General features: G+C 54.1%; 1 protein-coding gene across 1 annotated transcript in view; it reads left to right on the forward strand.

Annotated features, from left to right (window-relative positions):
- Positions 1-12,688, forward strand: part of SMC3 (structural maintenance of chromosomes 3) — a 1,173,064-nt gene that overhangs the window by 978,386 nt on the left and 181,990 nt on the right. Inside the window, exon 24 of the mRNA XM_069611771.1 lies at positions 12,071-12,318. Coding sequence (XP_069467872.1) covers positions 12,071-12,318 — 248 coding nt within the window. The remainder of the gene's footprint in view (positions 1-12,070; positions 12,319-12,688) is intronic.

A 12,688-nucleotide genomic window follows, 5' to 3' on the forward strand; every position in this document is an offset into this window, starting at 1 on the left:
CAAGGATGCCAGGTTTGCATGGTCGCGGAGGTCGGGGTTTGCTCCTGATGTACAGTCCTGGCTTCTCTACATGCCCTTTGATGGTGTCCATCTTTTTGGCAGCAAGGCTGACGAGAGCGTTGAGAAGTTGCAGACCTCCAAAGCTGCAGCAAAGTCGTTGAGCGCTGCAGTACGTCAACCTCCGCCTTTTCATCCTAGGGGACAGCAATGGAGGGGAGGTTCCTTTCTATACTACTCTTCCTTTGGTAGATCGAGGGGAGCTGCCAGTCAAAGGGGCCAACGTAGGAGTACCAGAGGTGGAAAACAAGGTACTCGAAATGCCAAAGCCGCTCGGGCAGTTGCCTCTTTGCTCTCAGGCACTGCCGCTTCAGCTCAGTCATGAGGCCATGTCCCATGGTTCGCCGGTTGGGGGAAGGCTGGCGCAGCATCTTGTAGAATGGTGTGCCATTACTTCAGATGTGTGAGTTCTGGAGATCATAGCCCACGGCTACTGTCTTCTTTCCGGCAGAGGCCTCGCGACAATCCACCAGGAAAGCTCTCTTTGAAGAGTTTGGATCCGCTCCTTGCGCAGGAAATCCAATCCCTGCTGGATAACGGCGCCATAGAACTGGTGCCTGTAGCGGAGAGGAACAAGGCATGGTATTCCCCGTATTTTTTTATCCTGAAAAAGGACGGGGGGGATTGAGACCCATCATGGACTTGCGTGGTTTGAACAAGCTCCTCAGGAAGGACAAGTGCAAGATGGTTACTCTTTCTCAAGTCCTCCAGGCTCTTCAACTTCAGGACTGGTTGGTGTCTCTAGACCTCAAGGATGCTTACTTTCATGTGCCGATTCATCCCAAGCACAGGAAGTACCTGAGGTTCGCGACTTGCATTTTCAGTTTTGGGTCTTGCCGTTCGGATTGACCTCCGCCTGAGGGTCTTCACCAAGCTAATGATGGTGGTGGCAGCGTATCTCAGGAAAGGGGGGCGGATTCACGTCTACCCCTACCTGGACGATTGGTTGATCAGGGCGCGGTCTCCCAAGCAAGTCCTGGATCATCTGTCGGTCACCTGCCACTCCCTTCACAAGCTGGGCTTCTCCCTCAACTTGAAGTCCCACTTGACACCTACCCAGCGGCTCCAGTACATCGGAGCAGTGCTCAACACATCCCTGGGGCTGTGTTTGCCTCCCCAGGTGAGGGCTCATCACATTCTGCAGATGGTGAACAGGTTTCAACGTGCCCAGAGTCTCCCAGTGTTCGGGTTCTTGAGGTTGCTCGGCCTCATGGCATCCTGCATTCTCCTGGTGCCAGAGGCCAGGCTGCAGATGAGATCTCTGCAGTGGGCTCTCCAAATGCAGTGGCCACAGGCCTCCGGCAGGATGTCTGATCCCATTCAGGTGCTGCCCTCGGTCGCCCAGGATCTTCTGTGGTGGGCCGTCTAAGGCAATCTGATGAAGGGGGCTCCGTTTTGGCTACCCTGGCCAGAGGTAACTATCGTGACAGACGCATCCCCCGCGTGATGGGGAACTCATGCCAACGAGTTGCCGGTCAGCGGTCGTTGGTCTCCGTCGGAGTCCAGATTCCATACCAATCTGTTGGAGCTGAGGGCCGTCATGCTAGCCCTGAAGGCTTTTCTGCTGTCTGTGCGAGGGAAGAATGTCCTGATTCTGGCGGGCAATACAGTGGCCATGCACTACCTCAACAAAAAGGGGGGCAGGGTCTCTTCGACTGTGCAGAGAGGCGATGCAGCTCTGGTTCTGGGCCATCCAGCAGGAAATTTCGATCTCGGCAGTTCATCTGGCCGGAGACGAAAACGAGGCGGCAGATGCTCTGAGCAGGCAGAGCACAGTCTCTCACGAGTGGGAGCTTGCTCAGGAAGTTCTCTTGGAGATCTTCGCCCTTTGGGAGACCCCACAAGTGGATCTCTTCGCCACCAGTGTCAACCGGAAGTGTGAAAGATTCTGCTCGCGGGAATTTCCTCCAAGAGGAGCCTTAGGGGACGCGTTCGTAGTGGAGTGGTCCTTCCCACTGCTGTACGCGTTTCCTCCAGTCCCCATCATTCCGCAAGTGTTGCGGAGGTTCGGTTCCCGAATGATCCTCATTGCTCCACATGGGCCAGGAGAGCATGGTACCTGGACTTTCTCGACATGTCCATCTGCCCTCCATGCCTCTTCCCTACCGAGACCATCTGCTCTCACGGGTGGGGGGTCGGGTTCTCCATCCAGAGGTCAAGTCTGTCAGCCTTCATGCTTGGTATCTGAAAGGTTGAGGTATAAGGATTGGGACCTCCCGGAAGACGTGATGGAAGTGTTGCTTTCGGCCACAAGGCCCGCAACAAAGTCCCTGTACCATTGCCGTTGGAAAAAGTTCTGCGACTGTTGCAGGGTTCAGAATGTGGATCCTTTTCAGTGTTCAAATTCCTGTGGTTCTCCAGCATGGGGTCTGGCATGGATTCACATGCTCATGAATATTCCCCGTCGTCAGGCTGGGAATCCTCGGTAAAGAAAAAACCAGTATCAGTTTTGTTTCTGATCTGTCTTTCGTAGTAGTAACCAATCACTGGTCTCTGTGTCATACTGACCACAGCCAATGACTGCCCTCTACCTAAGCACCGCCTCTGGCAGCCATCTTCAGATTTTTACTGCACGTTCATGTGTTGGGATCCTCGTGCTATTGCTCTCGAGCGTTAGTGCTATTTTTTCACGTTTTTTGCTCAAAAACTTTGTTTTTCCGGTCAAAAGAGCCTCAAGCTCCACCGACTCTCCATCCGATCAACGGGGACCCGTGTCGGATTCGTCTGCGCCCCTCAAGGGTGAAGATTTCGTCGAGCTACGCTTTGGAGGACTCCAGAAGCTTCTCAGGCCCGGACATGGCCCAGGAGAAGGGAAGCTCGACGCCCGGAAAGCTGTTCAGGGTCTGCCCTGGATGCCAGCTGCAGAACGTCTTTAAGGAGGACAAACACTCCTTTTGTCTCTACTGCTTACATGAGGACAAGACGCACGTGGAGAAGGACTGTGCGTTTTGCGGCAATATGTCGGAGCGGACCATGAAGGACCGCCATCAACGTCTCGCCAACTGGCTGGAAGGGAAGAGCCCGTCAGGCGAGAAGAAGAGGAAGAAATCCGAGCAGTCTTCTAAGACCTTTGAGGATGCCCCGGCGACGGGGGTCCAACACAAGGCCAAGCACCGCGAGTCCGCTGGCACCGGGAGCGCCGAACGGTCGGGCTCTACGGGCGCCAGGCAGGGCGCACCCTCCCCGGCACCTTCAACCACGAGCCAACTCTCTGGGTCGGGTAAGAGGAAGGGCGAGCACCCGGCAAAGCTCCTGGAGAGGCCCCGGTCGAGCTCGAAGGCCCCATTCGAGGGGGAGCGAGGCAGTGTCCCCTCCCTCAAGGATAAGGCGGTGAGCGCACCTAAGGTGGTGAAGGCCTTAATCCATCCGGCCAAGCCCTCTATCGATACTGTCGCGGCGACCCTGGCTCAGCCTGTGGAGGCTACACCAGTGGTGGCGACCTCGGGGCTCAGAGTCTCCCTGCCACCTCGGAGGGAGTCCTCTTTTGTGCCCATCGATAGGACCCCCGTGAAATCCCCGGCGGGGAAGAAAAAAGGGGGGCAGGGCGTCGTCGTAGATTCGGCTTCAACCTCGGAGGAAGAGCTGATCGAGGTCTTAAGCCACGGCCTTGGTGTGGAAGAAGACCGGCCCGTCGGGATGGATCCCGACGCAGGTGACGACGACATCGTCGAGGGTGCCGACGGGGCCCCTAATCGCCCGTCGGATTCCCCTCTGCCAGCGCCGCAAGACAACTCGGCGGCCATTTTGTTGGCTATACAGTCCTTATGCTCAGAGATAAGGACGAGACTACCGTTGCCGACGGAGGAACCTCTCCCGTCGGGGGATCCTGAACCGGGACCTTCTGGCGTTCCCCCGCCCAAGAAAAGAAGGATTCACCCTCCACCTCCTTTTCAGCCGTCGCGCACCGTCCAGCCCTCCTCCCCGTCCACCCGAGGGGATGATACGGGGACTGACACGGCAGCGACGGGTACGGACGACGAGGTATACGACGAGGATCTACCGTCGTCACCTCCCACCAGGGCTTCTCCGCCCGACGAGATTGCTTCGTTCCACTCCATGATCGCCAGGGCATCCGAGCTTTTCCAACTCTGCCCTGAGGAGAAGAAAAGGGAAGGATTCCTTTATCAACGGCGCGAGGCCAAGAGGAAGACGGTCCTCGCGGTGCCTCTACTGGACGACATTTGGGATGAGGGCCTCGCCCTCCTCAAGAACCCTTCCACTACGCCAGCTAGAAGAGACAGGTACGAGAAGAAGTACCGGGTCCCGGACGCTGCCCCCCTGTGCCTCCGGGCGCAGCCTACCCCGGACTCCGTCGTCTCCGCGGCGGCCAGGAAGAAAGCGGGGGGGGGTGCGGCCTCCACATCGACTTCCCCACCGGACGGCGAGGGAAAGAAATTGGACACTATGGGACGCAGAGTCATCTCGTCTGCAGCGACGACGATTAAAGCGGCCAACGCCTTGGCTATCGTGGCCCGCTACGACAGGGAGCTATGGTACAAACTGGCTCCCCTGCTGGACTTCCTACCGGACGACAAGAGGGCGGATGCCCTGGAGATCCTACAGGAAGGTGAGGTGGCGTCGGACCACGCCATCACTATTGCGACGGACATCGCCGACACTGGGTTTCGCCAGTTGGGCAACCGCGTGTGCCTTAGGCGGCGTGGATGGCTCAAGGCTACGGACTTCCGTCAAGACGTACAGACCAGAGTCCTGGACATGCCGTTCGATGGGAACAACCTGTTTGGGAAAACAGTGGACGATTCCCTTCAGGCCATTAAAGCGGACACTGAGAAGGCCCGGGCCCTTGGGGTTCTGCAGCAACGACGGACGCCCTTTCGGAGCAGTGGAGGCAAGAGCGCCTCCAAAGGTTCCGGTGGCGGTTTCTCCACCTACCGTCAAGCGGCCCGCTCGTCGTCTCAGGAGGCCTACAGAGGACGAGGCAAGTCTGGCGGACCCCGCCGTCGTTGCCAAGGAGGTCAAGGCGGCAAAGCCTCGTCGAAACAGGATTGAACCGACCGTGGGGTCGGGCCCCCACCGATGCACCCCGGTGGGAGGCCGGCTGGCGAGCTTCGTCAGCGTGTGGGAGTCCATCTCCACCGACCGTTGGGTGCTGGACGCCTTAGCCCGGGGCCACGCGCTCGAGTTTCAAAGAAGGTGCCCGCACGTCCCCCCCCGTGGCCAGGAAAGAGCTTCACGTCCCTCAGCTTCTCCTGGAGGTAAGGGCGATGCTCAGGAAGGGCGCCATCGAACTCGTCCCAAAGAGGCTTCGGGGCTCCGGAGTTTACTCGAGATACTTCCTTGTGAAGAAGAAGACGGGAGGATGGCGCCCCATCCTAGACCTGCGACGTCTGAACAAATTCATCAAGGCGCAGAAGTTCCGGATGGTCACCCTCCAGCACGTCCTGGGTCAGCTGGAGGAAGGAGACTTCCTGTCGTCGTTGGATTTGGAGGATGCCTACTTCCATATTCCCACCCTAAAGGGGCACCGAAAATTCCTCAGGTTTGTGGTCCAAGGGCGTCACTACCAGTTCAAAGCCCTCCCCTTCGGACTACGGTCGGCACCCAGGGTATTCACCAAGTGCCTTGCACCGGTGGCGGCGCAGCTGCGCCGCGAGGGGATCCACGTCTACCCCTACCTGGACGACTGGCTCATCCGAGCCAAGACGAGGGAGCTCGCCGTGGAGCACATGGCAAGGACCGTCCAACTTCTCACGGACCTGGGATTCTCCGTGAACTACGCCAAGTCCCACCTGGTACCCGCGCAAAACGCACTGTTTCTGGGAGCGAAGCTCGACACAGTGTCCCTTCTGGCCTCCCCGTCGGAGGAAAGGACCAGTTCCATCCTGGGCAAGGTACAGCGGATGTTGGCTTCCGACGCGGCCAAGGTGAGGTCCATCAAGTCCCTCCTCGGAATGATGTCTTCTTGCATCTACCTCATTCCCATGTGCAGGCTCCGGATGCGCCTGTTGCAGGAGTTCCTGGACGCGCGCTGGATCCAAACGACGGGCGGCTTCGAGGAGAGGATCACACTCGACGAGAGTTTCCGCCGAGCGGTCCAGTGGTGGGGCACCCACGCGCATCTGACGGCGGGCATGGACTTCCAGACCCCAGACCACCAGGAGACAGTGACCACGGATGCCTCCCTGGAAGGGTGGGGAGCGCACACCGAAAATCTGCACGCGAGAGGCCTTTGGCTCCCGACGGAGAAGTCCCTCCATATCAACGTCCTGGAGCTCCGTGCAGTGTTCTGGGCCCTCAGATCCTTCCTTCCGTCCCTCAAGGGCAAGGTGGTGAGGATCTTCACCGACAACACCACCACCATGTTTTACATCAGGAAACAGGGCGGAACCAGGTCCCCAGCACTGTCCAAGGAGGCGCAGGACCTTTGGCATTGGGCCGTCGCCCAAAGGATGTTTCTGGTGCCGTTTCATCTGGCAGGGATAAAAAACACCATCGCCGACTCACTCAGCAGGGAGCTGCGCTCGTGCCACGAGTGGGAACTACGGCAGGATCTAGTGGATCGCCTCTTCCGACGGTGGGGCACACCCCAGATCGACCTGTTCGCGACGGCGATGAACTCCAAGTGCCGGAGGTTCGCCAGCAGGTTTCCCCAGGCGAGGAGCATGGGCGATGCTTTCTCGTTCCCCTGGCAGGGCCTGTTCCTCTACGCGTTCCCTCCTTTGCCACTGCTAATCCGGCTCGTCAACCAGCTCAAGAGGTCACGGTGCAGGATGATCCTCGTCGCACCTGCGTGGCCGAGGCAGATATGGTTCCCGGACCTTCTGGACTTGTCAACGTCCCTGCCAATCAAGCTGCCGGTGGACGCGGATCTACTCTCCAGGGAAGGAGGCGCCATCCTCCACCACGACCCGAAATCGCTGAACTTGCAGGCCTGGCTCCTGCAGCGCTAGAGTTTGGAGGATACGACATACCGGCCGACTGCAGAGAGGTTCTTGCAAAGGCCAGGGCGTCCTTGACTCTTAAATGCTACGGACACAAATGGAAGAGGTTCTCTGTCTGGTGCCACGCACAGAAGATTAACCCTCTACGGATTACGGCTCCCCAGGTACTGCCGTACCTGCTGACGCTGGCCAAAGCTGGACTGGCACACGCGTCCATCAAGATTCATCTTGCTGCGATCTCCCGATACACCAGAACCACAGGGCGGACGTCCTTGTGGTCTCTTCGTCTGGTGAAAGAGTTCATGAAGGGACTGTTCAGATCGTTCCCGCCGGTGAAGGCTCCGGCCCCGGCGTGGGAGCTCAACGTGGTGCTGACCAAGCTCATGGGACCTCCGTTCGAGCCTCTGCACTCGGCCCCATTGAAGTTTCTGTCGTGGAAAACAGCGTTTCTTGTGGCCATCACCTCCGCACGACGGGTGGGAGAGATCCAGGCCCTTTCCTGCAAGGCCCCGTACTTGACTTTTCACGACACGAGGGTAGTGCTCAGGACGCACCCCTCCTTCATGCCCAAGGTACCGTCGGACTTCCATCTCAACGAACCCTTGGTGTTGCCTGTGTTCTTCCCGTCGCCTTCGTCGCCGGCTGAGAGGACTTTGCACTCTCTGGATGTGGCTAGAGCGCTGAAGTTCTACGTGGACCGCACAAAGTGTTTTCGGAAGACGTCACAACTCTTTGTGAACTTTGGACCTGTCAATCAGGGGAAGGCTCTCTCGAAGGCTTCCATTTCCAGATGGCTCTCCGGCTGTATCATGTACTGTCATCGGTTGGCAAACCGACCGCTGCCTGGCCGTCCGAGAGCCCATTCCACCAGAGCGATCGCAGCTACCACGGCGTTCCTTTCTGGTGTGCCCCTGCTGGACATATGTAGAGCTGCTACGTGGAGGTCGACGCACACTTTCACGAAATTCTACTGCGTCGATCGGGATTCCAGGGAGGAGTCCAGGGTCGGCCAAGCAGTGCTGCGCAACCTGTTCGCCTGAGGTGAGCCTGGTGAGGAGGTAAGATGCTTAATGTTGAGTTTGATGTGATGCTTAATGTTGAGCCTTTGCCACCTCCCGTGGTTGTGCATGTGTGTACTGCTATGTATTCTTTATTCATGAGCATGTGAATCCATGCCAGACCCCATGCTGGAGAAGGAACAAGTTACCTACCTGTAACTGTTGTTCTCCAGCATGGGTCTGGCATGGATTCACATGCGAACCCTCCCGCCTACCCCTCGGCGGCTCTTCACTTGGTCATACTGCCACTTCACGTGCTTCCAAATCTGAAGATGGCTGCCAGAGGCGGTGCTTAGGTAGAGGGCAGTCATTGGCTGTGGTCAGTATGACGCAGAGACCAGTGATTGGTTACTACTACGAAAGACAGATCAGAAACAAAACTGATACTGGTTTTTTCTTTACCGAGGATTCCCAGCCTGACGACGGGGAATATTCATGAGCATGTGAATCCATGCCAGACCCATGCTGGAGAACAACAGTTACAGGTAAGTAACTTGTTCCTTCTGTCTTATTTGCTTTCATTAGCCCACAAGGGCCTGCAAGTGGGTACCAAAAAGGGTTACCTGGCGGCGCTGCCCATATTTAAGCGCTCGTCACAGGCGTGTTCTTATTTTAAGGTTCCTTTGATTTCTCAGTTTCTAAAAGGGCTGACAAATGTGTTCCCACCGTCTCCTTTCCAGGTGCCGGGATGGGATTGGAACCTAGTTCTGAAATTCCTAATGGGAGCTCCATTTGAGTCCTTACATTCTTGTCCTTTGAGACTGTTGACCTTTAAAACTGTATTTTTGTTTGCGGTTACTTGCGCTCGCAGAGTGAGTGAGTTGCAGGCACTTTCCGCAAAGCCGCCTTTCATGGTGTTCCATAAGGATAGGGTTGTCATTAGGGTTCGTCCTTTTCTTCCGAAGGTTGTCGGATTTTCATTTGAGCCAGAAGGTAATTCTTCCGGTGTTCTATCCTCCTCCGCATCCTGGTCAGGAAGAGGAGAGGCTCCATAGGTTGGATCCTAGGAGCGCTTTGAGGTTCTATCTTTCACAGATGCCCCGGGTCAGAGTGGACGATCAGCTATTTGTGGGATACCCTGGAAGGCGTTTAGGTCAGGCTGTTTCTAAGCAGACCTTGTCCGATGGATCATCTTGACAATCTCTGAATGCTACCGTCTGGCGGGTAAGGACCCTCTGGTAGGCTTACGGGCCCATTCTACTAGGGGTGTGGCCTACTCTACTGCTCTGCAGAAGGGTGTTCCCATTCGTAATATTTGTGAAGCAGCTACATGGGCCTCTGTCCATACCTTTGTAACACACTACTCTTTGGATTCTATCCATGGGCAAGATTTGGCCTTTGGTAAGGCAGTCCTCTACTCTGCAATTTGATTGGGCATTCTAAAATTCTAAATTCTTTGCCTCCATACATTGGTACTGCTTTGGGAATCTGTCATAGATGTGGAATACGTCGGAGGACACAATCTCCTCGAAGAACAAGTTACTTTCTTACCTGGTAACGTTCTTTCAATGGAATGTTCCTCCCTATTCCACATCGCACCCTCCCAGCCTGCCCCCCTACAGAATTTCTTATGTAATTGCAGCTTACGTTTCCGCAAGGCTTTCTGTAGTCATAGCGGCAGAAGATTGGTGCCAAACGTTCTGGGGGAAAAACTACAACTGAGGCTACGGGTGTCGTGCATCCTACATATAACATCCGGTGACATCGGCTCGAGGGACAGCGTATCGATGTCATCGACATAGAACACTGACGCCGAAAATGTTTCCGAAGCAGCACAGCTGTGTTGATTACTGTCATAGATGTGGAATATGTCAGGGGAACATCCCATCGAAACAACGTTACCAGGTAAGAAAGTAACTTGTTCCACTGTGGCATGCACCTGGGCAGCTTGGGATTTGGTGCCAGGGGGGAACGGGAGGGTGAAATGCAGTCATACTGACACACACATTCTAGGCTCAGGTCTCCACCCTGGGTTTGATCTTTAATGTATCCCTCCCTGTACCATGTGCTTGGATCGTTTATGGACACTTGATTTGTGCCAAGACTGGGGGGGTTGCTTGCCAATCATGGAATGCATGGGTGTGGGAGTCGGGTCAGTGGTGGTGGGTTTGCTTTAGGCTGGCTGGGTGTGGGTTAGAGGCCTGCTGACAGCTTAGTGGTTATAAATGGAAGCTGCGCAGAGCCTGGTATTTTCTCACACTCTTGCAGGGCGCATTCCTCTGAACGATACTAAATGTTTACAACAGTGAAGGGACAAGTGGACGTCCGTGGGAACCGGCGTTGTACTTCGTTCTGCCCTAATGATGTTCCTAGTGGAATCTTTCCATGGAGCTCGGCCTGTGCAGCACAGTCATGCAGGCCTGGGTTTTCGCCATAACTACAAAATGGTGTTTATTTCTGTGTCTCCCAATGTCATGTATCTACTGTCGCACTATATTGCTTTCGCACCGAGTTTCATTGTGTGGTTTTGTCCCCCCTTATACACACCTCATAGGGGACTCTGCTTCACCTGAAAGCGCTTAGGGGGGGGTGGGGATATACTCCTTTACATCCCAACACACCCCCAGTGTTCAGACCAAGTGCTGCCCATATCCCTTCCCCTCCTTGGCACACCCGAGCGTGCAGCAACCACCACCCTCACTGGCTCCTCCAGGGAGAGGCGGGGTGCTGCCATTGGGCCCTCTATAGGGAAGTGTACACCTAAGTCTCCCTCATATTCAGATGCGTCTCTTCTTTTCTGCACTCCACTCCGGTCTGGCTTACTCCCCAGTCCTTCTCAAGGGAGTAACACCTATATTTGGGGCTCAACAGCAAATGCAGCAAGACCTAATTTCAAAACACAGCAGTCCCTGATAAAACGCTCAAATTTGTGGTACCTGGATAAATGGAGAAACGCCTATATTTGGGCCTCAACAGTAAATGCAGTGACCACTAGATTTGAGACACAGCCGCAAATGAACAAACCGCTTGATTTTGGACCATTGGGTAGCAATAGAAGACTCCTAAATTTGAGAGTCGACTGTCAATGTAGAAACATCTTACTTTGCCATACAGCAGTGATTGAAAGACTAGTTTATTGGGTGACTTTAATGGGTGTGCTATTTTGGTAAGGTAATAAGAGTGGTAGGGCTTTGCTGGAATACAGTAATTGCTGTACTCCCCACCCAGACTACACTTAACTTGTCAGTCGCTGCTGGTTGACGGCGGCTGCCTTCACAGGTGAACAGGGAGTGAAGCTGCTTCTTCGGGAGCTGCCCTTTTCCTCTGGCCCTTAGCCGAGGGCTTCCTGGGCAAGGCTGCCCTGGAGGGGCCTCTGAAATGCAGCTGTTGCAGGGCGGGGAGGGCAGGTTCACAGACCAGTTGGAAGCAAATGGGCAGGCAAGGGGGTTCGGGGTGGTTGTGTCTGCCAGTACCGAGGCAGACGCACCTGACTGACTTAGCCCGTTGCAAGGTGTTGGGTGGGGGAAAAAAAAGCATGTATCAAACACAAGACTACACCATAAAGGCTGGATACCCTAGATGCAGACAAGTTCAAAAACACGGTTGGAGTCAAAGGAAAACACCAAATTAACCCCATAGAAACCACAGACTATGCAAAAAAAGCAAAATACACAAAATCCCTCAAAGGCACCTAAAACCAGCCAAAAACAGATACTACTCACAGAGCATCAGCCCCCTAAGACTGCTTACCAAGCTGACCAAATTAATATTTTTAGATAACTTATGCCTTCATGTATGTTCCTTCTATATTTCCAATAGGCATTTCATTTTTAGTTTTCTTTTTTTGTGACCATTTTTTAGAATCCTCTTTTCCTATGTCTTGCTAGTAGACTGTTGAAATTACTTTACTGTTTATAGGTCTCAGAATGGCATCTTCTGCTCATCTTAATGAGCAACAAAGCACTTTGGTGAGGTGTGGGGGTAAAATGAGTGAACATAATATTCCACTTACTGCCAGTCTCACTGTATTAGTACATATGTGTTATGAGTGATAGTTCACAGCTATTACCATTAAGTGGAAACTAACACCTGCTTTCTTCATCTCTGTTCTAGAGCTGGACAGTAGCATTGACAAAACAGAAGGGGAGCTAAAGGACCATCAAAAAAGTTTGGACCGTGTGAAGAACATGGAGAAGGATCACATGGATGCTATCAACCATGATACCAAAGAGCTGGAGAAGATGACCAACAGACAGGGCATGCTTCTGAAAAAGAAAGAAGAGTGCATGAAGAAAATCAGAGAATTAGGCTCCCTACCCCAAGAAGCATTTGAAAAATACCAGACCCTTACATTGAAACAGGTAAAAAAGGAATGAGAACTTAGAGCTCCTCCAAACTACAGCATTTCTTCACTTTAACTGCTCTTGCAGCCTTGACTACTGCAACCTTAAATGCTTTGGCACCAAGTGGTTTGCATGCTGGACATTGTCTCAATTTCCAAGCCAATATTTGATTATTTTTTCTTCATGCATGCATTTCCCTTTCATTTTGAAAATCGTTACTACTGTGCCCCCACTTGATTTTTCTTTATAAGTACAGTAAATAAAATGTAGCATAGTATGTAGGATACTTGGTATTTACATGTGTCGTTGAGTTAGATATGTCTTTTGCTAGTTGCTGCCAAGGTGTGTATAGTGGGCAGATTCATGTCCAGATGCTGTAAGAGCCATG

The sequence above is a fragment of the Ambystoma mexicanum genome, chromosome 8 (assembly GCF_040938575.1).
Source record: "Ambystoma mexicanum isolate Mex_15411 chromosome 8, UKY_AmexF1_1, whole genome shotgun sequence".
NCBI lineage: Eukaryota > Metazoa > Chordata > Amphibia > Caudata > Ambystomatidae > Ambystoma > Ambystoma mexicanum.